The 23,092-nt window shown below is 55.9% G+C and overlaps 1 protein-coding gene across 1 annotated transcript in view; it reads right to left on the bottom strand.

The window, feature by feature from the left end:
• Positions 1 to 1,740: 1,740 nt before the first annotated feature.
• LOC109317260 (telomerase-binding protein EST1A-like) overlaps positions 1,741 to 23,092 on the bottom strand; it is a 39,664-nt gene continuing 18,312 nt past the window's right edge. Inside the window, exons 8-10 of the mRNA XM_019545854.1 lie at positions 15,612 to 15,673; positions 11,678 to 11,823; positions 1,741 to 4,899 (exon numbers count right to left, since the gene is read on the bottom strand). Coding sequence (XP_019401399.1) covers positions 4,892 to 4,899; positions 11,678 to 11,823; positions 15,612 to 15,673 — 216 coding nt within the window. The 3' untranslated portion in view covers positions 1,741 to 4,891. The remainder of the gene's footprint in view (positions 4,900 to 11,677; positions 11,824 to 15,611; positions 15,674 to 23,092) is intronic.

Below are 23,092 nucleotides of genomic sequence, written 5' to 3'. Positions count from 1 at the left end.
CCCCTAACAGCAGGGCACAGGAGGGGTGGCACGTAGGGAATGCCAGCTCAACGCACCCATCCCAGCACCTCCAGTGTCTGCAGCCTGCTGGCAAGGACCATCTCACCGCTCCAACGGCTGAAGCCCTGGGCTGAGAGCATGCTATGAGCAACAGCACACATGCCTAGGCAGGGAGGCGGCTTCAGGCTCCCCTCAGTGGGGCTCAGCAGAGCGCCTCCTCCATGCACTAGCACAACCACAGGGACAGCCAGGTTTTGTGCCAAATCCCTCAGACAGGGATTCCCTCAGCTATCGAACCCACACCACTCCCAGCAGCGCCTCCCAATGGGAAAAGCTGGACCTGAAGCAGCCACGGCCCGTCCCCTTCCCGCGTGCACCTCCTGCTGGGAGAGCCTGGGCAGGAGGGAGCTGCGCGCTCCTCCCGAGCCAGCGCTGCTACATTTCCTGCAGAGATTTGAAAACCTGCCGCAGTTCCAAGCAGGCTTCGATTTCACTGCGAGCAGCAGCTCAGAGACCCGGAGTTACTATACAGCCGAATAAAATATTTTTTCATAAATTTAACGCCAGCATGTCTGTGTTTGGAAACTTTGAAAATCCATGTTGTATGGTTTACTGCACTGGAAAAGGTGCCAGCAGAGTTTCAAAGGAAGGGAAGTGTATAACTGTTTCCTTTCAAATGCATTTTCCAATGGGATCCATTGAGGGAAAAGGCTGGAACTAACTAAAACATTATTAAAAACTGTTATGAAAAGAGACAGAGAGATGGAAAAAGATAGAGAAAAAGTCCAATACAGAGCCGAGAGGGAGGGCGAGAGACAGGCAACGAGAAAGGGGATATGGGCAGAAAGACACGCTGGGTGGGGAAAGGGGCGAGACGGAGCATTTTATCTGGCAGTCACCGTTTGCGGTTGCATATTGTTGCAGATCAATTGATCAGGATTTCAGTGCTGCTGGCTCAGTGGCACGGGGTGAGCCACAGAGTTGGCTGCAAACACAGCACTTACGAACTGCTGACCTTCGGTTTTCAAACCAAAAATATTCCTTGGGAAACGGTTACACCAGGTTCCAGCCCTGGCTGCCAAGCAAAAACAAGCACTACTAACCTGAAGTAACACCCTGCTCACTTACACCGGGCAGCAACCAGGACTAGTAACCTGAAGTAACTCCCTGCTCTGAGTCAACCAGCACCACTGCCCTTGCCTGACATGTGGTGGGGGGGCTGGCTCTCCCTTGCTTGGAGTGGATGAGCCAGCGCACTGATCAGTGACACAAGCAGTCGCAAGGAAGGTGCAGGATGCAGCCATCCCAGTCCCAGATGCAGTGCCAAACAGCTCTAGCCCCACGGTGTGCTTTGGGCCAAGTTTAAACACTGCTGGGAAGAGGTCTCTGTGTACCAAACTGACGGCCTGGCTCCGGCAAGGCTGTTCCAGATCCAGGCAGTGCCCCTCTCCTCCTGCCCTCCAAGACAAAAACGGACTGAAAGCACACGCTGCTCATCAAGTGCCCTTGGACTACACGAGGCAGCCTAGGCACGGCCCAGCGCAGAGTGGGGAGAGAGCCGGTGTCTGCAGACCTGCGCTGATGCCTAGCCAGGCGTCCGAGGGCCAAGACGGGGGTGGGCAGAGTATGGTGCAAGCCTGCAGAGCTCCAGGCCTGTGGTTCTTTGGGGTGTAGTAACCATGGGCTGTAGCACACATGTTGAGGGATGAAGGGAAAAAAATAAACAGACAGACAAAAGAATGAGGATGCTCTGCCAATTCCAATTGTGCAGCTTTTATTTTAAATGCTTATCAAGCTGAGAGAGAGCAGAGTTCTTGGAAAACAAGGTTTCCTTTCTTCCAATGCCAGCGTCAAACACCCTCAAGGACGGGTACAGCACAGGCGCTAGCAGCCTGCTGCATGCTCGCAGCCACAGCTCTCCCGTCCCACCCGCCTCCAAGCGGCTCTGCAGTAACAGCCCTGGAGTTTCTGGTAAAAAGATCCCTGTGCCTTTTTATTAATCTCCAATCTGGCTGGGTTCAAATTATGGCCAATTACCCACCAACACTTCTTGCTAATAAAATAAATTTTTACAAGCCCTAATTACTGTTTTCGCTCAACTGCTCTACAGGAAGCAGAGTGCTGCAGATCTCCAGACAGCAGCCGACAGTAACGCGAGGCACCCGTAAGCACGCAGGCTAGTGACTCAGAGGAGACACGCTACCACGGGAGGGGAGGGGAGGGGAGGGGGCTGCCTGCTTAGCGCTCGAGACGCACCGGTTCCTAAAAGAGGACACTGAATTTACATCACACATACGGCGCTGTGGCTTCTGTGGTCAGCCACAGTCTTTGGTCACAGCACCAGCCACCTGTGGCACCAGAGAACTGCCCAGCCTATCCCCTGAGGGTGTGGAGACTCTAGCTAGCCGTGCAATTACATCTGGGAAAGGATTGTATGAGAATGGCATTGATCTCCCTTGGCAGTGGTAGCCCTGAGCTCTGCCCACCATGCTGACTGCAGCCCAAGGAGATGGATCCACTCCCCACGCTCAAGCCACTCCTCACTTTCAGCTCAGGGTCACAGGGAACTGCTCTCCTTGGACTGCCAGCTCCTTTCATAAGGAGCGCAGCTAAATGACAGAAACCGTGGTCGGAAGGGCAAAGACACTGAAATGTCCTCTGAAAGGATGGAGAAGGCATTAGAGTAATGGGGCTTCAGATGCCTGCTAGCAGGTTCTGCTCTCCAGCGCACCAAAACCTCAGTGCTGCAGGGTGTCCTGGCAGCAAACACCGAGCCGAAAACAAAGGCGATGGCAACTAACAGCCGGAGCCTCCTGTCTGGACAGCACCCGAGCAAGCCTCAAGCTCCACAAGGCAGCAAGCGAGGGAAGGCTGCCGCTATGAGCGTTGTGCACGCAACCTCCAGTGCAGGGAACACCCTTGGTGGCAACAACACAGCAGCAAAACCACTGGACCACAGCACACTCCCAGCCCATGCGCTCTGGGCCCGCGGGAGCCTCTCAAACTGGGGCTGCCACGCAGGTATCCAGGCTCAGCTGGGGAAAGTGCAGCTCTGCTAGGTTGATTAATTTTTCTTTCTTAACCAGGATTAAGTTAATTTTCAAGGCCTAATGGACTCCAGCTGCGAGGGAGGCAGAGCTGCAGTAGTACAAAGACAGCCCTTGCACACTGGTGCAAGCTAGCACAACATTCCAGACACACGCGCACAGAGCCCTAGAAAAAGGATGCACTACGGCGGGATATTTTTAGTCTCAACAATACTGCACTAAAAATACAGCTCTGCTGATACATCACTGCAGAAATATTCTCAGTGTCCATTCAGGAATGGTTTAAAACATTTATTTTTGTTTCCTTTTGCGATGGTCAGAGAGGAGGGAGAAAATAGAAACTCATTGATAAGAGGAAACGAGAGAGACATGAAAAATTGAAAACTACCTAAAAGCTCATGGAGAGGTTTATTTTATTAGTTCTTAATAAATATCTTGCAGATTTCCTCAGGAAATACACCAGATCACATGTAAAATAGTTTGATACTGATGTCAACTGCGTCAACATATGAAATCTATTAGGGTGAAGCCACAGCAGGGTGATCAGCGTGCTGAAAAACTGCACGGCACTGAGGCAAGGGGGGGCGGGGGGAATCTCACGGCCCTTCCAAATTCTTCGAGAGGTAAAAAAGTCAGCCAAGACGCAGAGAGAGAGAAAAAAAGATCCCACATCCTGCTTTGTGCTGCCAGCAATGTGAAGTGCCCAGAGATTAATTCTATGTCTGGCCTGGAAATGTGACTTTAAAGCATGGAGGGAGGGGGAGAAGGGGAGAGGAACGAGAAGGCCAGGCTAACTGGGGCTGGCACCATGCCACCAGCCCCCTCCCAAGTCATGTTTCAATGTAGACAGCAGTAAACCCCAACAGACAGCAGCTCCTCACACTGCCAGGGCCTCGCACCAGCTGCAGCGCGTCTCGCTCTCCGTGCACAGCCCCAAGCGCAGATGGGCCTGAGAGCATCACTTCCGCTCTGCCTGCTTTTAAAGACGCAAGTACATGTGGCGGCATTTCACCTCCCTTCGACACGGGCCGTGGATATTTGGGGCCCCGGGGCAGGGGGGCCTTGCTCCCAGCACCAAGCCCGAGGACTCATCAGACCTTGGCTCCCTAGGACGCACTCTGAAGGGTTTACGCTGTTCCCAACGTGTCTTTGGCAGCCGGCGCCTCCCTTCTGCGTCCATGCCATTACCCGGAAAGCAGGCACTGCTTACGCAAGCCTCTTCTCCCTTCCTAGAGCCGGCAGCATAGCGCCAGAGTCCACAGGGAGGCAAAGGCCAGGCACGCCTGCTGGAGAATCCACCAGACCATGAGCTCTGCGTTGGCGCAGTCCCACGGCGGCAGCACCGTGCCCACCTGGCACACAAGTACTGCGGGACTGTGTCTTCTGCCGTGCCCCACTGGCTGCTGCGGCGGTCCCCCACGATGCCTGCCACTACTGCTCCATGCAACGCACACCTCAGGCAGCACTGGATCAGCAGCACGGTGGCCAAGACCACCTCTGGTTACAGCAGCACCATTTGGGTAGTGCCATCCACTTCCCATGGCACTTACTGGCCTGCCCCTGGCTGGCACTACCCACAGCCTCCAGAGCCGTAACTAACCCCATTGGTGTGGAATGTGGCTTTGCAGCGCACATGCACGGGAACCACTCAGGTGCCCTGCTGCTCAGCGGCCAACTCCCCTGGGACTGGATGTTTAGTCACGGCAAACCAACGTCGCTAAACAACTTGCCCCTGGCTACACTGGCTGAGAAGCTGGGTTTAGCGTCATGTTCATTAATGTGAGTCCTCAAGAAACACCTGGTGGAAATGCCCTCCCGGCTGTGCTCTCTTTCCTCCATTGGTCTCAGGGCCCTGGCAGGACAAAGACACATTGTACAACCCTACAAATCACCAGTACAGCCCCCTCCTCTGGGGACCTGTCACCAAGGTCCCACAGGGAGCAGTGACTTGCACACAGCAGCAGAGAGGAAGCAGGTTGCTTAGGAGAAGCAGGCAGGTGAGTTCACAGGATGCTAAGCCAACCTGGGGCTTGGAAAAGGCTCAACCACAGCAAGCTGGCCTGGGTAGGGAGTGCTCACTGCTGGAGGCCCCATCAAGACTTTTACAGCATGGTGGAACACCATCATTAGCCTAATTATACAATGTTCCCTAACACAATTAACAAAAAGCAGTCATCAGCTCACTGCTGCTCAAAAACACAAGGAAATCAAAGGCACAGAGAAGTAGCAAGAGGTTATAGAGATACGTTCGAACTCTGAAACATCTCTGTAAAAGCAAGGGGATTTGCTGTCAGGGCATGAACATCCAGCAAGTGCCACGCAGGCTGCCACCCTGAACAACACCACTAGCCCTTCCTACCACTCCTACCCCCACTGCAATGCAGAGCACCATGACAGCTATACTGGACAACTCCTCTAGCAAGCCAAACTGATGGATGTAGTGCTGTCAGAGCTCAGAATTTCCTATCTTTCCCTGCCCACAGCAATGCTATTTCTGCCCACGTGTCTTGGAGGGTCTCACTGAAATGCCTCTTCTTCTCCCAGCTGCAGGGCACATGAGAGCCTGTGTCACACTGCAGCACAAACTCCTCTCTATACTGACTTGCCGCGTACTAGCTTTGTCCTAACTTCCCCGCTGAGGGACAAGAACTTGGCTGTAAGCAGAGCCTAGCCTAGCGATTACCAACCACTTCCCTCTGCTTGTTGCCTTGAAGGAGACCTAGGCATGAGGCTGCATCCTGCGAAGGGGCTTAGAGAGCAGACAGCAAGGATGTGCTTACATCACAGGCAGGCCTGACAGAAGCCCCTGATGAGTTCACCTAGTAATGCTGCTCACCAGAGACAGAACGCAGCCCCACTCCAGCTGGAGGGAAGGACTGGAGAGTCTGACACAATGGCAGGCACTCCGCACATGCTGGAAACCTTTCCCTTCCCTGCCACAAAGCCTTGCTCGATCGGTTGCCTCTGAAGCCAACATCTAGATTTCAGAAACCTGAACTTCAAGTGGAAATTCCCTGCAGCGTGTTGATTTCTGCATCTCCTGCTGGCACTTGTGGCAAAGGGGAAAAAGTCACATGGCTTTCTGGACACGCGGTATGCTGAGGAGTCTTGCATCAGCGAGTAAATGCCAGAAGCCAGGAAAATAACTCCAATTACGGTAAATAAATCCCCAAATATGTGACAATCTGCCTTTTAAACAGGAAGCAGAGGGGAATAAGCAAAGGAAGACTCTGGTCTAAACACAGTTGCCATCAGCCATGAGGGTTCAGCAGAGGTGCACTCAGAGCACATCGGAGCCAACGGTTTTACCTGAACGTTTTGTCTGCATCCTGTGGCTGAGAACAGCACATTTCCCTCCCTGAAAGACCGGGAGCTCCCAGCTCCCAGCCTGCTGCCAAGCCCCAAGTGTCACAGCTACGTGAGAGCAGCCTGAAGCGCTGCCACCACCTCCAGACTGCTGCAAATCCCTTGTCAGTCTGGTCCCACACATTCAGCACTAAGTACCGCTCAACTCAGCCGCCGGGTTTCACGGGAGGTTCGCGCTACCCCAGGGCCAAGTTCCTGCAGGGCTGTGGAAGCAGCAAGGCATGCTGCATGTCATGTCTTCTCCCGAGGGGAGCAGTGCAGGCACGAAGCAGAGGTGAAGGCACCACATACCGGGGCAGGACCATCTCTCTGCTGTGCGAGCAGTGAGGGCCTGGCCCAGGAGCAGGGCTCCAGGCACTACAGTGTGCAAACAGGTCAAGCCCCTGGCCTCAACACGAGGCTGGGATGGAACCTAATGCTCTGTGCAAGCAGCGATCCCTGGTGTGTGCTCTGCCCTTGACAGCCACAGGGAGGGCAGCCCTGTTCTTTCCCCCTCTCCTTTGCCCAGTTAGAGAAGGCCCCTAGCTTGGAACTTTCCTCTTCCAGACTCATGGGCGGCCGAGATCCCAGACCAGCAAGGAAGAAGGAAGTTAGGGACAAACTTCCCCTATTAAAGGACTCTGGGAAGAGTCCTTTTGAACCCTCCCCCTAAAGACTGACACCCTACCCACCCTAGAGACTGCACCCCCTGCAAGCCCCTTCCAGGACCATCCTCCTACCAGGCAGAGGAACCCCAACGCGGGGATACAAGCTGGGTTTGCAACCCCCCGCCTCCTCCTCAGTACTCAGATGGTTTTAGGGCTGTAGCACAGCGCCGGGCAGTTAAACCCCAGCGTGGCCCCAGCCCTCCTGCACCAACTGGGGAATTCTCTAACTGGGTCCCACATCCCAGCTGGAGAGACCCCTCCCTTTGCAAGCCGCCCTTGACCTGCAGATGCGGGAGCCCCGACCCCTTGCCCCTGGCCTTCTGCTTGGGACAACACAGAGCATGGGTGGCTCTTCTCTGAGAAATCAGCTAGATCCTGGCGAAGCAGACACTTAACTGGGGGGGGTGGGGGGGTGGAGAATTTGGAGAGCACTCACACTGCTGCTTCTGCTCTCTAGAGCCTGAGGTTTCATTAAAGCCTCATTTTGAACCTAATTTTAAAACTCCACCAAACCAAGGCTGCTGTCCCCAGCAGGGTTTTATTTTTAACCCAAGCTGAATGCACTGGACTTCCTTGGGTTCGACTCCCAACACCTATTGTCTGCTCCAAAGCGCACAATGTGGTCACAGCCCTTGAGACGTGGCCTGTGCAAGATGAGCAGTCGCCACGTCCGGCTGAGCCCTTTTTCCGATGCTGCAGCAAGCTCTCAAAGTCAGTCTGGTCCCCTGTGGGAAACCAAGTGCACGCTACAGCAACGGGCCAAGGTCGGGCCCAGCTCTGCCGCCAAGGGCAGGCGTGTCAACATCTTGGGGGATATTTTAAGGGCTCACCGTTTTGTTTGCAAGCTGGAGCAGCTGCGGTCGGCAAAGCGAAACATGGTGGCTCAGAGCAGAGGCAGGCGCAGCAGCACGGGGGCAGCGAAGCCACCCGCCTGTCCACCACAGCCATGCAAGCCCGGCTGAGATCTGCACATGAACACCACCTTCCAGCTGCAGGGCCTCCACACCAGGTGCTCACGCTAAACTGCCGATTCCTTCACCTCATGCCATCCATCAGGGACTCTAGCCAGGTCAACCAGTCAGGAACCAGGGCAAAGAAGATCCCTGGACAGGTCTGCAATGCACTGACATGCTCCCTCAAGTTGTCTGCTCACTGAGGGCCAGCTCCTCACACGCTCCAGGCAAGGTGGTGCAACAGCCCTGAGCGCACTGCAAGACAGCCAGGTGCTGCAGCCTGCTCCTTTGTGCCCTAAGCCCAGTCACCACACTGGACTTTCCAAGACGCGTCTCTCGGGTGCCCTCTGCCGTGCCCCCAGTTCGGTGTGCATGTGCTTGGAAAGAGGGCCCGTTGGGGGAGAGGGGAAGCCATTCCGGTGGTGGCCTATGAATACCATCCAGTGATTTATAGGAAGTATAATCCAATAACACAGTAAAATAAAACAGTGTGTCTGAGAGGGGCTTGATTCCAGGAATTATAAAACAAATTATTAAAGAGAGAGAGAAAGAAAAAAGCCCTAGAGAGGCCAGATTGGAGTAAATTGGGCACAGATGGGCTGGGAGGGGGCTTCTCTCTCCCCACCGAGATGCCCCTGCCGCAAGCACGGCTTCAATTAGCCTTTTCAGAAACCAGAGTTTTATTTCCCCAAATTACGGAATTAAAAAAAAATTAAAATTCTTGGAGCGTCTGTGGTTAGGATGAGGAGATCCAAACTTCCTTGCGCACCCCATGTGCAGATGGCCACCAAACTGTTAAATGTGGCCACCCAATACAGTCCCCACAGGACACTCCATCTCACCGCCACCTACAACTCAGGCTGGGAAGTGCTAACCCCAATGCTAACCACAGCCAGGCTCCGTGCTGAGCCTGCACCCAGGCTCCTGTCCCCTCTCTAGTGGGAGGCCCTTCTCCCATCCCAGTCTTGGACTTGCCCTACCACTACCAGGCACCTTCCCTACAAAGCCCTAGCCCTGGACTTCCTGCATGCCAGTGGAGGCAGTGGGATCACTGCATGCCATTTGGTGATGGATAGCCAAGGAGAAACTTTCCCACATGGGATTCTTGGCTCCACCTGAGCCTGAAAACAAATGGCCAGTCCCATCTCCCACCCTGCTGCCCGGCTTCAAGAGGGCAGGTGGCTTGGCCCCAGCTGTAGCACATTTGGCCCCACCTACATTGCAGAGGCCTGGCACAACAGCTCTCCCATTGCCAGCTCCAGAGCAGATCCCTCAGTGCACATAGCAGCTGTGGTAGCCTTGTCTGACCCTCCTGAGAGTGGGCCCAGTCGACAGTCAGGAAAGTTAGGGGATCTTTCCCTCGTGGGCAGGGCCTGGAAATCCTCTGGAGGCAAGGCAAGCTGGCAACTACCCGCCAGGCAGCAGGAAGCCCAGAGCAGAACCAACTCCCCTCTGTGCCCTCAAGACAGTGACTGGACCTCAGTCTGCACACACCAGCCCGTGCACTAGAACAAACCCACGCTCCACCCAGGGCAGACACTGCAAAGCCAATACAGCTGTGCCGGGGCCTTGTGTCTGCAGGCCCCCATGACACCCTGCCAGCGGTTCAGACACCGACAGGGAAGGACACAGGGCAGAACAGCTTCCAATTCACCGCTCCCTTTGGCGCCTGCCTCGCCCAGGAGCAGGCGAAGGTCTTAAGGCTTCTCAGCCTCCTCCAGATGCTTCTCTGCAGATGGTGATGAGCCACAAGGCCCCTCCCGCCACTGTCCATGCAAGGGCAGCACGCAGAGGTGACTCATGTGCTGGGAAATGGAAATATGCATCTTCCCACCAGCCCGCACTGCAGAGTGCTCCTCCACGCAGCCCCTGCCCACGGCAGCCCACACACCGGGGAACTGAGCCAATGCCTCTACTATGCACCAGGCATTTGGCAGCAACGTGGCAAACGTGGCTAGCATTTTAAGCCCCAGGTCCTTTTGCTCTTCCTCAGAGCCCAGCTCTCAGCACCTCAAGCCCAGGTTTTTCAGCCTTCTGCACTTGAGGGCCTTGGAGATTTCAGGGGATTTGGACAGGCCACAGCATGCGAGCAATAGCACTGGGAGTCTGAAACACTGTGGCCCAGCAGGACACCAGACAAGAACCACAGCACCATCCAGCCTTCCACTGTTTCCTCACGGTCACTCATTGCAGGCACCTTGCTGAACCCTGGACTGCCAAGGGGCTGCCCTCTGCAGAGACCTGAAGCCATGAGTAGCTGACACCTCATCACGCAAGAGGGAGAGAACCGTTTTCAGACTCGTCTGTCCCAGCCCTGCAGGCTCCACCGCACAGCCCAGGACAGAGCAGCACAGCAGGCCAGAGGGGCCAGACTGCTGGACTGTACCCTCACCTCTGTCCCTGGCTGGCTGTACGCCCTGCCCTTCTGTGCCTCCACTCTCCCTCAGTACATAGCGACTCAACCCCTGGGGTGCTCTGCAAGTCACCAGCTTTTTCCTCGAAGCTGGGAAAGATTAAAGTTTGCTGGGGCCAGCTGGCATCAAGCAGAAGGGGGATGCCTTGTGCCTCACATGGCTCCTGTGGCCAGGTCGTGAATGTGGGGACTCCTCCTCGCAGAGGGAGGTGCCTGTGAGGCAGGAGTGATGCTGTATGCTCCTCCACGCAGCCTCTGTCCACAATGCCTGGGGCCATGCAGACACGGGAGCACTTCCTGCCTCTCCAGCACTTGCCAGCTCACACAGTCAGTGGCCTCGCCCACCAGGAACCTGTCAGATGCCCCAACTAGCCAGCTGCCTCACAGGGCCAAGCTCAGGTCATGAGGCTTTCAGGGCATGAAGTACACTGCACTCTGGGCTGGTATGCACATCGCAGCTTGGGCGCAGTGGCAGTATGCCAGGGGAGAAAGCAACATATTGTGGAGCTGACACAGATGAACTGCTTCCTCCTGCCTGAGGGCACAGCCCAAGCCCTGCACGCATGGTGCCCGGAAGCACAGCCACCCGCTGCCACACTTCACTTTGTCAGCTGTGAGGAAGAGGAACTCACCCCAGGAGACTCAAACTCCATCGCAGTGGGGGTGCAGGCCCGGAGTATTCACTTGGCTAGACTCAGTGCTACAATGGCAGGGCCCAGGTATCAGGGAACAGCCACTCTGCTCCCCAGCAGACTCCCTGGGACAAGCCAGGCCAGACACCAGCATCCAGATACCAGGATGCTCCAGCTCCTACAAGCGCTGAGGCTCAGTAATGATGCTGGTGCTTTGGGCCTCTGTCGATGCCAGGGAGCCAAGCCAGGGCAGGCCTGTCAGACCACCAGTGCTTAATCATATTTTGGGGAACTCTGGCTGTCAGGGTGGCATAATGAACTGCACCCTCTCACTCTGCTGCCCCCTTTACACCCCTGCCAGCACAGTCCTCAGGCCAGCTACCCTGGTCCTACATGGAGCCTAGTCCCTTCTGGGGCACAGCAGAGGCTTCGCTCTGCCTCTGGAGAAACCCTAGGATCTCAGCAAGCCAGGGCACTTCCCGCTGCCATCCCCCTGCATTGAGAGGCAGCTCTGCTTCCCCTGCATGTGAAGTCCAAGGACCCCCACCCACTCTCTTGCATCAGCATCCCACACAGAGCAAGCCCAGGCCCTGCCCAGCCCCCTGAGGACGTGCCATACCTTTGGGCTGGGAGTTGTACACTGCAAACATGTTGATGGCCACGAGCTGCAGCATGCGGGTGCTTCCGATGGGAGGTGGGCTGTGCTGCAGCAGCACCTGGAACGCCCTCAGGACCTCCTCAGCCACTGCAGGGAACGTCTCCATCCTGCAGAGAGAGAGAGAGAGAGAGAGAGAGAGAGAGAGAGAGAGAGAGAGAGAGACTGTGAGTCTGGGTCAAGCCATGGGACCCTGAAATACCACCTCTGGGACAGCCCTGCAGTCCAATGCCATGAGGAGACAGCCTAACTAACCACACTGGGAGTTGAGGGGAGCTTCCCTTGCAAATGTCATTAGGGCCATTTCTGGGTGTGGGGTTCTCTCACGGTGGCCCCAGCTCAGCCATCATGATGCAGTCCTGTGGTAGCACCAAGAGTCCCCTGGGCTGTGTGGTCTCCCCCACACTGGGAAGCCCCAGCCTGGCCATGGGAGAAGGCCACGCAGTCCTCTGAAGACTAAAGGCCGGCTGTGCTCAGATGGGAATAGTCAGCACATGAACACCAGAGTCAGAGCTACAGCTGCTTCCTGGAATGCTCACGCAGCCCCTAGCGCTCGCCAGGCGGGAGAAGGCATCACATGCACTGCCCGGCCTCCCGGGAACGGCCTTTCAGCACCAGAGGCCACGGCACTCACTGGCACCTCCAGCCAAGGAAGCCAGACACAGTGACGCTGCTCTTCATCTAGCATCACCACGGAAAGGAGAAGGGGTTCTAACATCTGAGCAGCCAGGGGCAGGGCAGCATCTAGCAGGAGCAGCCAGGCCACCCAAGCAAATGAGCATGCAAAGGAGGCCTGGCTGTTTGGAGGAAGGGCTTATGTGATGCAGCTGCCAGAAGAGCAGGGTCTAGAGGACACCCACAGCATGCTCAGCACCTCATATCCATGCAGCAGGGCCTTGCTCCCAAAAGTCCGCAAGCAAACTGCTGGCAGGAAGGGGCGGCATGTTCTCCAGGGCCATAGGCACCCTGTGCTCCCCTTTTGCTCAGGGCAGCATCCTGTACTTCCAAGGGCACATGGTCCCTCCCTCTGCTTCGAAGGGTCATCTTGCAGCTCACCCCTACAACAGACCCCATACAGCTGCAGCCAGGGGCCTCACCTAGCCAGGGATCGCTGCAGTCCCTTGAGGCACCTGACAGGTCCTGTCCCCCGGAACACAAGGCACAGGCACAGCCACTTCCAGAGGCACAAAGGAAAAGCCAAACTGCCCTGAGAAGATGCAGGCCCCCTACCATGCCCCACGCTCTCCCTCCCTAGACAGTCAGACATGAGGTTTTGGGGCGCAGACTGCAGAAGCAAGCTCTTTCTGGTAACTCGCAGGCAATTCTGCTGGGCTTTCCCAATAGTCCCACAGGCCGGGCAGCAATCAGCTCTGCTTTCAAAGACAGCTCTGGCTTTCTTCTCAGTTGTGGTTCACAGATGCCTTTTAACAGCCCCCCGCTACCCAGCAGCAGGGCTGCCCGCTCCCTCGGCACCGTCTGCTAAAGCTGTGCAGTCAGCCACTTCCTCTCTCCCCACATCGATGTTGGCTGCAAGAGCCTGAGTATTCTGCAGCCCCGCAGGAGGAGCCTGGCCCCTTTCTGCACAGCACAGCTGCTCCCCACGAAGACACAACCGCCCTGGTGTCTGGGAGCCAGGAGCACACCGAGAGCAAGAGGACTGCTCGTACAGGTTCCCCGCCACATGCAGCTCACCACAGAACAGCAGCACCCTCCCAGCAGCAGCACGCTAGGGGGAAAGGCCCTTCTGGGGCAGACATCTGCTCCCATTTTCCTTTACTCAGTACAGGACCGAACACCACGGCTAGGCTGGGACACTGGAGGCCCTCGGGAGTGAAAGCTCACTTGTCCCAGGCAGCCGTGCTCTGATCCCCCTGACCGAGCACACAACTCGGGCAGATAGGAACAGAGCGAAAGCCTGCTCTGAACCGCCAGCCTCTGGGGCTCAGGATGAGACCCAAGCCCTCAAAAGCTGCCTGATCCCAGATCACCTCTGCACAGCAGAACAGACGCACATCCCACCTATCACCTCTTTTAAGCACAGAAGCTGTGCCGGCCAATCTCACTTCCTGGGTCATGGCATTACTTTTGAGCTCCCTTGCTAGCACTGAGGGAAGAGGCTCTGCTATCAAGCATGCTTGGGCCTTCTGAAATGACTGTCCTGGGCAGCGACTTCCTCAGAGGCTGCATTTCAATTTTGTGAGAGTCTCAGGAGACAAACCTACAAATGATCCCCATAACACCCGTCACCCACCCTGCTGGCAAGCGTTCAGACCAGAACCAGCCAGGAGCACGGACACAGCAGAGGTCGGTACAGGTCAGTCGCCAGGCATGGCACCCACACACAGGGGAATGCAGCTGCCCCATACTTTCCTGTGTGCAGGGGGATGGCCAGTTCCCTGACTCCTCACTGTGGCCCAGCCTGCTGCCCACACTCCCACTAGCAGTGGGACTCAGGCAGGGATCCACAGTGCTACTTAAGGGCAGCTAGCCCCTGCCCTCCAGAAGACAGCTCTCCCCCAGTGGGCCAGGGTGGCTCACTGACAGAGAAGATCCAAAGCCCAACTGAAGATCACAAATGCCTGCAGGACGGGAGGTGGGCTGGTAGATCCATCCCGCAGAGCACAAGCTCCTGGGGCAGGCCCTGGGACTCTACCTAGACTGAGCTCATGGTGCTGCTCAGTGAGACTGCCCAGACACATTCTCCTGCCCACAGGATGCATTCCCTTTTTCCGCAGAAGTGGGGGAGACAGAAACCCAGGTAGAGACTGAGAACAGCACTGCCTGGGGCAGAAAGATACCACCCCAAGAAGGACCGTCTTGTCAAGGGACAGCCTTGGGCTCATTTGGGTGTCTTGCAACTGATAGTGCATGGAACTATTAAAGACTGGAGGGGCTGAGGCAGACCCCCAGTAGGGCACTGGTAGAGGGCACACTTCCCTGTAGGGCACTGGCAGACAGGAGACTACTGCTGCCAGAGCAGACGTCTACCACACAGAGCGCGACTCCTGAGGTATGGACCAGAAAACAGGCCACACCATCACACCAGAGCAACTGGAAAAGAGGTCTTACTGCCAGCCCAGACACCAGGCAACAAGCGCAGAGGACCCTAGACACCCAGCAGCACCAGCCTCTGCCTAGACAGGGCCCAGACAAGGCACCATGGAAATCTTGCTGGCCACTAGGCCACATGCACGCTCCCTGGTTTATACGCATGTGCTCCAGGCTGGGATGCGAGCCCAGGCCTGAATCAGCTTGCCCTGCTTTGAGGAAGGCTGCTCAATTGTCTGACACCCACTTATGACACACATTGCCAAGGGCATTTGGTATAATCCCGTTCCCACAGCCAGGGGAGCTCTTAACTGAGTGCTTCCCAGAAAACGGTGACAAAGGAAGCGAGGGGTCAGGCGGGTCTCGCAGCACTCTGGACAACAGGTCTGCAGCCATGGGACTGCAAAAACTCCCTGATGAAGCTGAGCAGCCAGCAAGGCCCAGAGCAGCCTCTTGCTGGCAAAGAACATGGTGCAGAAGGCTTGAATGAGCCATAGAGGGGAGGGGACCAGGGACAGACAGGAAATGCAAGGCAGCTCCTGGTATTCCCATGGAATGCCATGCACCCTGAGGCCTCAGGCCAAGGCCAAGACCAAGGCCAACCTCCACGCAGACGCCCCAGCACCCCACCATGATGCTGCCTCAAGGTGGGGGAAAGGAGGCAGAACCCAAACACCACACAGTGCAAGGCTGGAGGGTGGCTAAGGGGGAGAATGAGAAGCAGGAGGCTAGGCCTGCAAGAATTCACACCCTGTGCCCTCAGTTACAAACACAGCCTAGTTGCTAACAATATTAAATTCCAAAAAGACTTGTAATGTAGGAAAATAAAATAAACATCCTGCACACTTACCCAATCCTGGTAAACAGCTTCCCATGGGCATGGAGAAAACTGAGGATGAACCTTTTGTTCAGCTGCATGGGAAAAAAAAGAGGAGAAAACAATTAAGCTCTCCCCGATTTCCTGTGAATTAGCAGAGTCCCTGGTGACAGAAGAACCTGGCCGGGATACGGGGGGTGGGCACGGCAGATGGGAACCAAATGGACGTGCCCAAGCTTTTACAAACATCATGCACAGACAGGGCAAGTGCCAAACAGCTGGAGAGGGGGCTGGCCCGCAGCTGGATGGGTGCGTAGCGCCCTCTGCTGGCTGCTGTGCCCGTTGGCAGGAGACAGAGGCCAGGAGCTCCTGCTCAGCACCCGCAGACAAGCCAGGGCCTGGAGGCAGCAGGGAGAGCCTGCAGGAGTGCTGGGTGAGCATCTATCCCTGCCCGGGCTGGGTGCCAAGCATCGTCCTGGCACTGCACAAAGTAGCTGCTATGCGGCGGCTCGCTCTCAGGTCCTGCCACTCAGTAAGAAGGGGCCACAAAATGTATGCTCCAATGCAGAGAGGGGAAAACCAGGCTACTCCTCCAGCCCTCGCCTCCCTCCGCAGAGGCCACCATGCTACTAGTGGGGGGACCACACTGTGTGAGGCACCCACTCTCATGTTCTAGGAGTAGGCAAGGCAAAGAGGTGCCAGAAACTGGACACCCAAGCACCCTCCAGCCTGGCCCTGGGAGTCAGGCCCAGCACACACACTTTTGCCGTGACACTGCACCCAGGCTGGGCTGGGCCTGGCCTGGACTTCTATGTACACCTGCAGCTTTGGTCTAAATGCCAGTTTTAGACACCCACAGGACAGGGTGGGGAAGGACCTGTCTTTATCGGACAGAAAGGCCCCTGCAAGTCTATGGCACCAGAAACACTGATATAGGATGGGGCTTGGCACTGATTTGAAAATTCTTCTTCCTGGGTTCCTATTGAACGTGGGGTGGAGCTACTGCCGGAAGACCCATGTATAGTGAAAGAGTCAAACTCCAGGCCCGGCCCACACATGGGCATGAAGGACCCCAAGACACCTTCCCTGGTCAACCCCCAGCCTGGGTAATCTCCTGCATTACTGAACCCCTGCTGCAGGTCTAGGGAAGGCCAGACTTTTCTGCTACTTCTGGCTGTGGTGGGTGGTTAAAGCGTTACTGTGCTTCACCCAGAGGTGGCTGCCCTGAAGCGGTGGCCCTGTGTCCCTTCCAGTGAGGCTGAGGCTTACTGGAAAACACTTGGGTCCTTGGGTGCATGGGGACAAAGGTGCAACCCTAAAAGACCTGCACAGAGGAGAGATGCAACCCAGGAAACCAGTAACCACAGCCAGGCCCAGAGCTCAGCCACCTGGACCTGCCTGCAAATGTTTACAGTTTTAGTAACCCTCTCATCTTTGAACCGAACGCACAGCATGAAGGCAGGAACCAGCCCAACCCTCATTTCAGATGGGAAAACCGAGGCATGGGCAAGGGCAAGAGACTCCCAGGCCAGCAGCAGAGCCTGGAGCTGAACTCAGCCATCCAGGGTCCCAAGCCAGCACCCAAATGCACAGCTGACAGGACAGATGGTGGTGAGGATGGGACTGGCTGTATGGCCACCTTGTCTGCTTCACTTGCCAGCCGAAGCCCAGTATGTGCACAAGCTGCCCTTGCAGTGGGACTGGTTGATTAGCAGTAATTAGCTAGGCTGGAGGTCCCCAGGGCCTATGCCGGAGTGATGCCCTGCTACAGAGTCACTCTTGGGCCATGTGCAAGCTGAAACAGCCTGACTCATAAAACAGCCCAGACCAATTAAACTGGGCCCTGCAGCCACAGGCGCTTGCTGCCTTGCTCGCTGTTTTACTGCCGCCCCATAGAAGCCCTTGCACGGGAACCTGACTCGATTTGCTACCATTTTATTAACTCTGCAGATGAAGCCCACAAATGCCTGCTGGATCTGGAGCTGGTAGGCACAGCTGCACTGGTGGGCAGTGTCCAGGCTGGGCCCATGCTCCGTGTGCTAGCCAGGCTCAGGTACAATGTGCCAGGCTGTCCTGCTGCCTCTCCTAGGAAAGCCAATGCCACTTTGAGGTGTTGAGGCCAGGCTTAAACGCTGTAAGTACTCACAGAATTTAAGCCAGCACTACCATGGGAGCCCAACCCCACGGCATGCCCTGTGCTCTCACTGCAGCTCTGTGATGGAGCTGCTGGCAGCTGCCCATGAGTGAGGGGGCAGAGGAAGGGAAATGGAGGGGTGCAGAAGCCGCTCTTCCTCTGGACCTACCCACAGCCTCAAGAGCTCTCAGTGTGCAACCACTGCAGCCATTTACTGACAGTGGGGGAGTGACAGCTCCCACCCTGAATGGAAAGTGACACCCCAGGGGAAGTGTGAACCAGAGCCTCCCACAGAGTGCACCTGCCCATGGGGGGCAGGGCTGGGGGCAGACGCCCCACCAAACGCCCCAGGGAGAGCACCAGCCTGCAATCCAGCACAGGGCTGGGCCTCTCCCACTGTAGTCCCTGGGGGTGGATGGCAACCACGTGCCACATGCTGCCCAGGCTGGGGCTGGGAATGCCCAGAGCCGCTCTAGGGAAGCAGTGGAGGGCAGCACTGACTGGGCTGGGCAGAGAGGGCAAAGGTGCCCCTTGCAGTGGCTGCACGGGCAGGCTGCGCCTCTCGAGAGGGCTTTTGACACAACTTTGACCCCAGGTTTTGATGAGCTCATCACTTGACACTGGAACTTTCATCTCAGGGTTCATCTCACGGCCACTGGCTGCTCTGACTGGGCTTCTTTCTGAATGACTCTTTCCCTGGTGACTCACCTGCCGCTCAGTTTCTGGGAGCCCTCCTGCCCATCCACTCAAATGCTGCTTCTCACAGCCATGGGAAACAGTGGCTTCCACCAAGCCAGGAGTGGGGCAGGGCTCAGGGCTGGGGGAAGAGGAAGTGATGTCACCTGCTCTTCGGCGCTCGGGGGGGGGACACTTCCCCAAACTACGACAGCGTGTTACTCTGAGGCAGGCAGCAGCAGACGGAGCTACCAGAGCCCAGCTCCTTTCAGCTCCCCAGAACCTTCCTCCCACTAGCTACCAGCCCTCCAGCCTGCCCTGCTCCAGAGAGTGGCCTGCCGTGCCATGCCAGCCCTTGCAGAGGGCTCTGGGAGGGGCCGGACAGGGCACAGCTTGCGCTGCACACTGAGGCCTAGGGGAGAGCAGGGCACGCTGCCCGTATAGTTCCTGCACTCTGCAACAGCTCCCTCGTGCCAGCCGGTCTAAGCTCCTCAATCTGTTATTTGGACAATGCCAACTTTCTCACAAGGAGGGCAGTGAGCACTGGAACAGGTCACCCAGAGAGGTGGTGGTGTCTCCATCTTTGGAGGTTTTTAAGACCCGGGTAGACAAAGCCTTGGCTGAGATGATGGAGTTGGGGCTGGTCCTGCTTGGAGCAGGGGGTTGCACTAGATGCAACCTCCTGAGGTCCCTTCTAACCCAAATTTTCTATGACTCTATGATGTGGTGCAGGGACCGCAGTAACCGGCAAGGGAGGGAGGGCGTCCAGAGCAGGGCTCAGGTACCCGGAAGGCAGGCACCCCAAGACAAAATCCAGGAGCACACAGCAGAGGCCCCTAGTCCCAGAAGCAGACCAGCTGTCAGGGGGCCTAGGGGAACCAGGCATTCAGCAGAGCCTGGAACTGAAAACAGCTGCCTCGGCTGCCACGAGCCAGCGCATGCGGACAGACTAACCCCGCTGAGAGGAGGCATCCACCACACCAGAGCAAGCAGCCTGCTCCCATCCATGGAGCGCTCACACAGAGCCTCACCAAGCACCCTGGACCGTTACCAGGGAAGGAATCTGCAGTGACTTAAGAGCTGGGAGAGGAGCTAAGCAAGCAGAGAACAGATAGCAAGCATAGTGGGAAAGCCAGGGATGCCACAACAAGCATGCTGGAACCTCCAGCCAGACAGCCTCGGGCTGGCAGCACGGCTCAAGGAAAAGCTTGCTAAGCCATTCATCAGGAACAGCCCTACTTCAAGGGACTCAGCACTGCCCAAGAAAGGCCTGCAAACATCTCCCAGCCCAGGACAGCAGTGCCAGGACCACAGTCAAGGCACCCAAGAAAGGCAGCAGGAAGTGGCAAGTCACCCTGTGCGCCGCCCGGCTTGCAGCGAGCAGCCGGGGCTTGTGCGCAGAGCTTTGGCACCTGCACATCAGCTCGGCTGCGGACGAGGCACCAAATAAGGGAAGGATTCTGGGCAGCAACTCCAGGAGAAAAGCAACTTCCAGTTAAAAACTGTTACTTCAGGTTTGGAAGAGAATTCCTGTATCTGCTTTGTATCAAGCCAAGCAACCTCCTCAGCAGCAGCAAGGCATCCGTGAAGCAGCCTGCAGCTTCATCGTCATGGCAGGTTACAACAGACAAGCCCCAAATGCAGGCTGGCCGGGGGGAACGTGCCATGCCCCCAGGGGCACAGGGAGTCTGCTGGCACAGCAAGCAGCTCTCCCGCCTGTACGGCACCCACATGGGTGAAGGTTTGTGTTCCGAGACCCCTACACCACCGCTCAGCTCCAAAGTGCCTTTCCGGCTCACCCCAACTGCTGGGTGACTGGGGGTTTCAGGTGCAGCTTCTTTCCTTGGGAATCTGTGCCATAAGATCCAGGGCTCTTTGCAGGTGGGCACCCAGCTGCGACAACATGTCACCCTGCCAGGCAGTCCATCGTGCTCAACTGCATTCCCCTGGCACTGCTAAGGCAATTCCTTCAGCCTTTCAGTCCTTTTGCTAGTGGCAGAGCCAGACAGGAACAGGCAATCCGCAGCCCCCCTCTCCCTACCCCACCTAGAGGCACCTAGGTACCATGCACTCAGCCTGAGACCTCATCACACCCCAGGCTAAGTAGGGTCAGAGCAAATCAGTCCTTGGATGGGAAAACCGGCTGAAGAAAATGACTCTGAGCACTGATTCCCTGTGATTGTCACTGCAAACCTGCACACAATTATGAGCCACAAAACCAGAAACCCTACAAACCCTAAAGCAAACCCCAAGTATAAGCAGGGGAGATGAGGGAACTGCCCTTGCCCTGCTGCTCCAACAACCGAGAAGGCAATGGTTATTGGAGGACCCTGTCCCACACTGCAGAGCATAAATGGGGTGTTTCTAGTGCTGTCCTGCAGGGATCAGCTGGGTTCAGTGCTACTCAATATTTTCATTAATGATCTGGAAGAAACTGTTATGTCAGCATTGATAAACCTGGCATAGCAGTAAACAGCAACCACACCACAGTCACTGAGAAATCCAGCATTTTAATAGCTGCGAGCACAGAATTGTGTATCCGGGAACAAGGAACCCAGGGCACGGAGGCTACATCTTAGAAATGAGTGACAGACAAGGACCTTGGGGCCGCAGTGGGCAAAGAGCAGAGCAGGAGCTGCCGTGCAGTTCTGTGACAGGCAGGGCTAATGAAATATTTAAGCACAGGAGCAGCGAGGAGAACTTGGGTGGTGATTTTACTGCTGTGCGCAGCACTAGGTAAACCAACACAGCAAAGCTATGTCCAGCTCTGACGTGCTGTTTTAATTAGCAGGCTGAAAATGGACTAGATGATCGGACTAGATGATCTGCTCAGGTCCTTTCCGACCCTAGAAACTATGAAACTATGAAAACCTGGTGAAAGCTAGATGAGTGGCAAACCGACTAAGAAACCAGAGATAACGCCCAGCCATGAGAGACTGAAAGAGCTTGATCTCGTTAGCTTGTACAAAAAAGGAAGCAAGAGGTGCTGCAGTGGGCAAGTACCTTCCTGGGGAGCTAACAGGAGAGGGAACATGAGCCAAGGGCCGGACGCTTGAAACCAGACAAGTTCAAGTGGAAATGAGGCCCAAATGAGAGGGGGATTAGCCACTGAAGCATCCTCCACAGGGATGGGCGGATCCTCAAGACTAGCTGCCTTCTGCAAGATCTGCATCAGCCAAACACAAGCAAGCGAGCTGGCTCAGGAAGAGGGGACTGGGGGAAGTGCAAGGGCCTGGGATACAGGAGGTCAGACAGGATGATCTCATGCTCCCTTCTGGCTTAAGCTCTCCAAACCTATGAAAACATGCCAGAGACGCTCCTCAGGCGAGGTCCTGAACTCACATGCAATCCAGAGCTCTTTACAAATTGGCCCTGGTGCAGCAGGTTGGTGAGGAGGTATATTCAGTACTGCACGTGTCTGTGCAGTACGCAAGGGACTAGCAGGTATGGGCACCAGGAAGAAATGTGACCCGGGCAGACCCATACTGTCCTACAGGGATGGGAGAGTCTGCGTGTTTACTGCTGAAGTAAACCTGACGAGAGGAAGGCAGAGCACAGCCCAGGCACAGCACAGTGGATTTCACAGCTCGCTAAGCAAACACTATTTCACTAAATCACCAGCAGTGAAGAGCTTCCGATTTCCAGCAACTCAGCAGATCACAAAATAATCACCAATGGAAAAATCAGTTCTGAGAAGTGCACCAAAGGTTTGATTAATAAACTCGAAAGTCAAGAGTGAAGATAGGAAATGTGGTGTCCGACGCCGGCAGAGCAGGGCCCCTCATTCCCCCCGCTACGCACACCTCCAAGGGATTCCCAGAGAAATTTCAGAGACACCCAGGTCTGGGCTCCAAGACCCCACCAACGGGAACCCTCCACAGCCATGGAAGAGCAGTTCCTCTTGCTGTTAAAAACATATGCCCTATTTCCAGCTTGAATTTTTCTAGCTTCAAAAACCTGGATCGTATTACAGCCCTTGCTGCTAGATTAAACAACCCTTTATTGGGAGACATCGTCTCCTTCTGTGCTGTTTGTATCGCCTCTTTGCTTTCTCTGGAATAAACCATTTGACCTGCACCTGATATGCCGGGTCTGTACTTCTCAAGAGTTATCAGCATCTGCTCTGTAGTCCTGTTCACCGGTGACCCCCAGTTTCAAACCAAGAAAACAAAATGTCACTGGAAAGCCAAAGCTAGTGAGCAAGACCATGTTTCAGCAGCATGTCCCAGGGGAGGCTGCCGGTGCCCCTTCCTCAGTTCTACCTACAGAGGAGGGAGAGAAGGTGCCCAAGGGGTACTCCTACATAAGGGTCAGGGTCCCAGTGGACCAGAGGTGACAATGAAAGGTCAGACAGTGGAGCTCCCCTCTCCCTTGGATGAGAACCCTGAGCAGCGGCAGCCCATTAACAGCATGGCAGAGTGGAGATCTAGTTCAAGACCATGCTTCCCCTGAAGCACAGACCGACATGCAGGCACAGTCATGCCAGTGCCATCCCACCTCACAAGCTCAAAGTCCAGCAGGAGAGAACACAATGCCTCTGCTAAGCCATGTACCACCCAGCAGGCTTTGGGAACTGAAAGACCCCTTTTCAGCTCCGGGCTGCTACATAACAGTTTCATAGTTTCTAGGGTCGGAAGGGACCTGAGTAGATCATCTAGTCTGACCCCCTGCCATGGCAGGAAAGAGTACTGGGGTCAAATGATCC

This window comes from Crocodylus porosus, unplaced genomic scaffold (assembly GCF_001723895.1).
Source record: "Crocodylus porosus isolate Cpor-Errol unplaced genomic scaffold, CroPor_comp1, whole genome shotgun sequence".
Lineage (NCBI taxonomy): Eukaryota > Metazoa > Chordata > Crocodylia > Crocodylidae > Crocodylus > Crocodylus porosus.
Note: the sequence above shows the minus strand (reverse complement) of the source record. Positions and strands in the feature narration are given on the sequence as shown.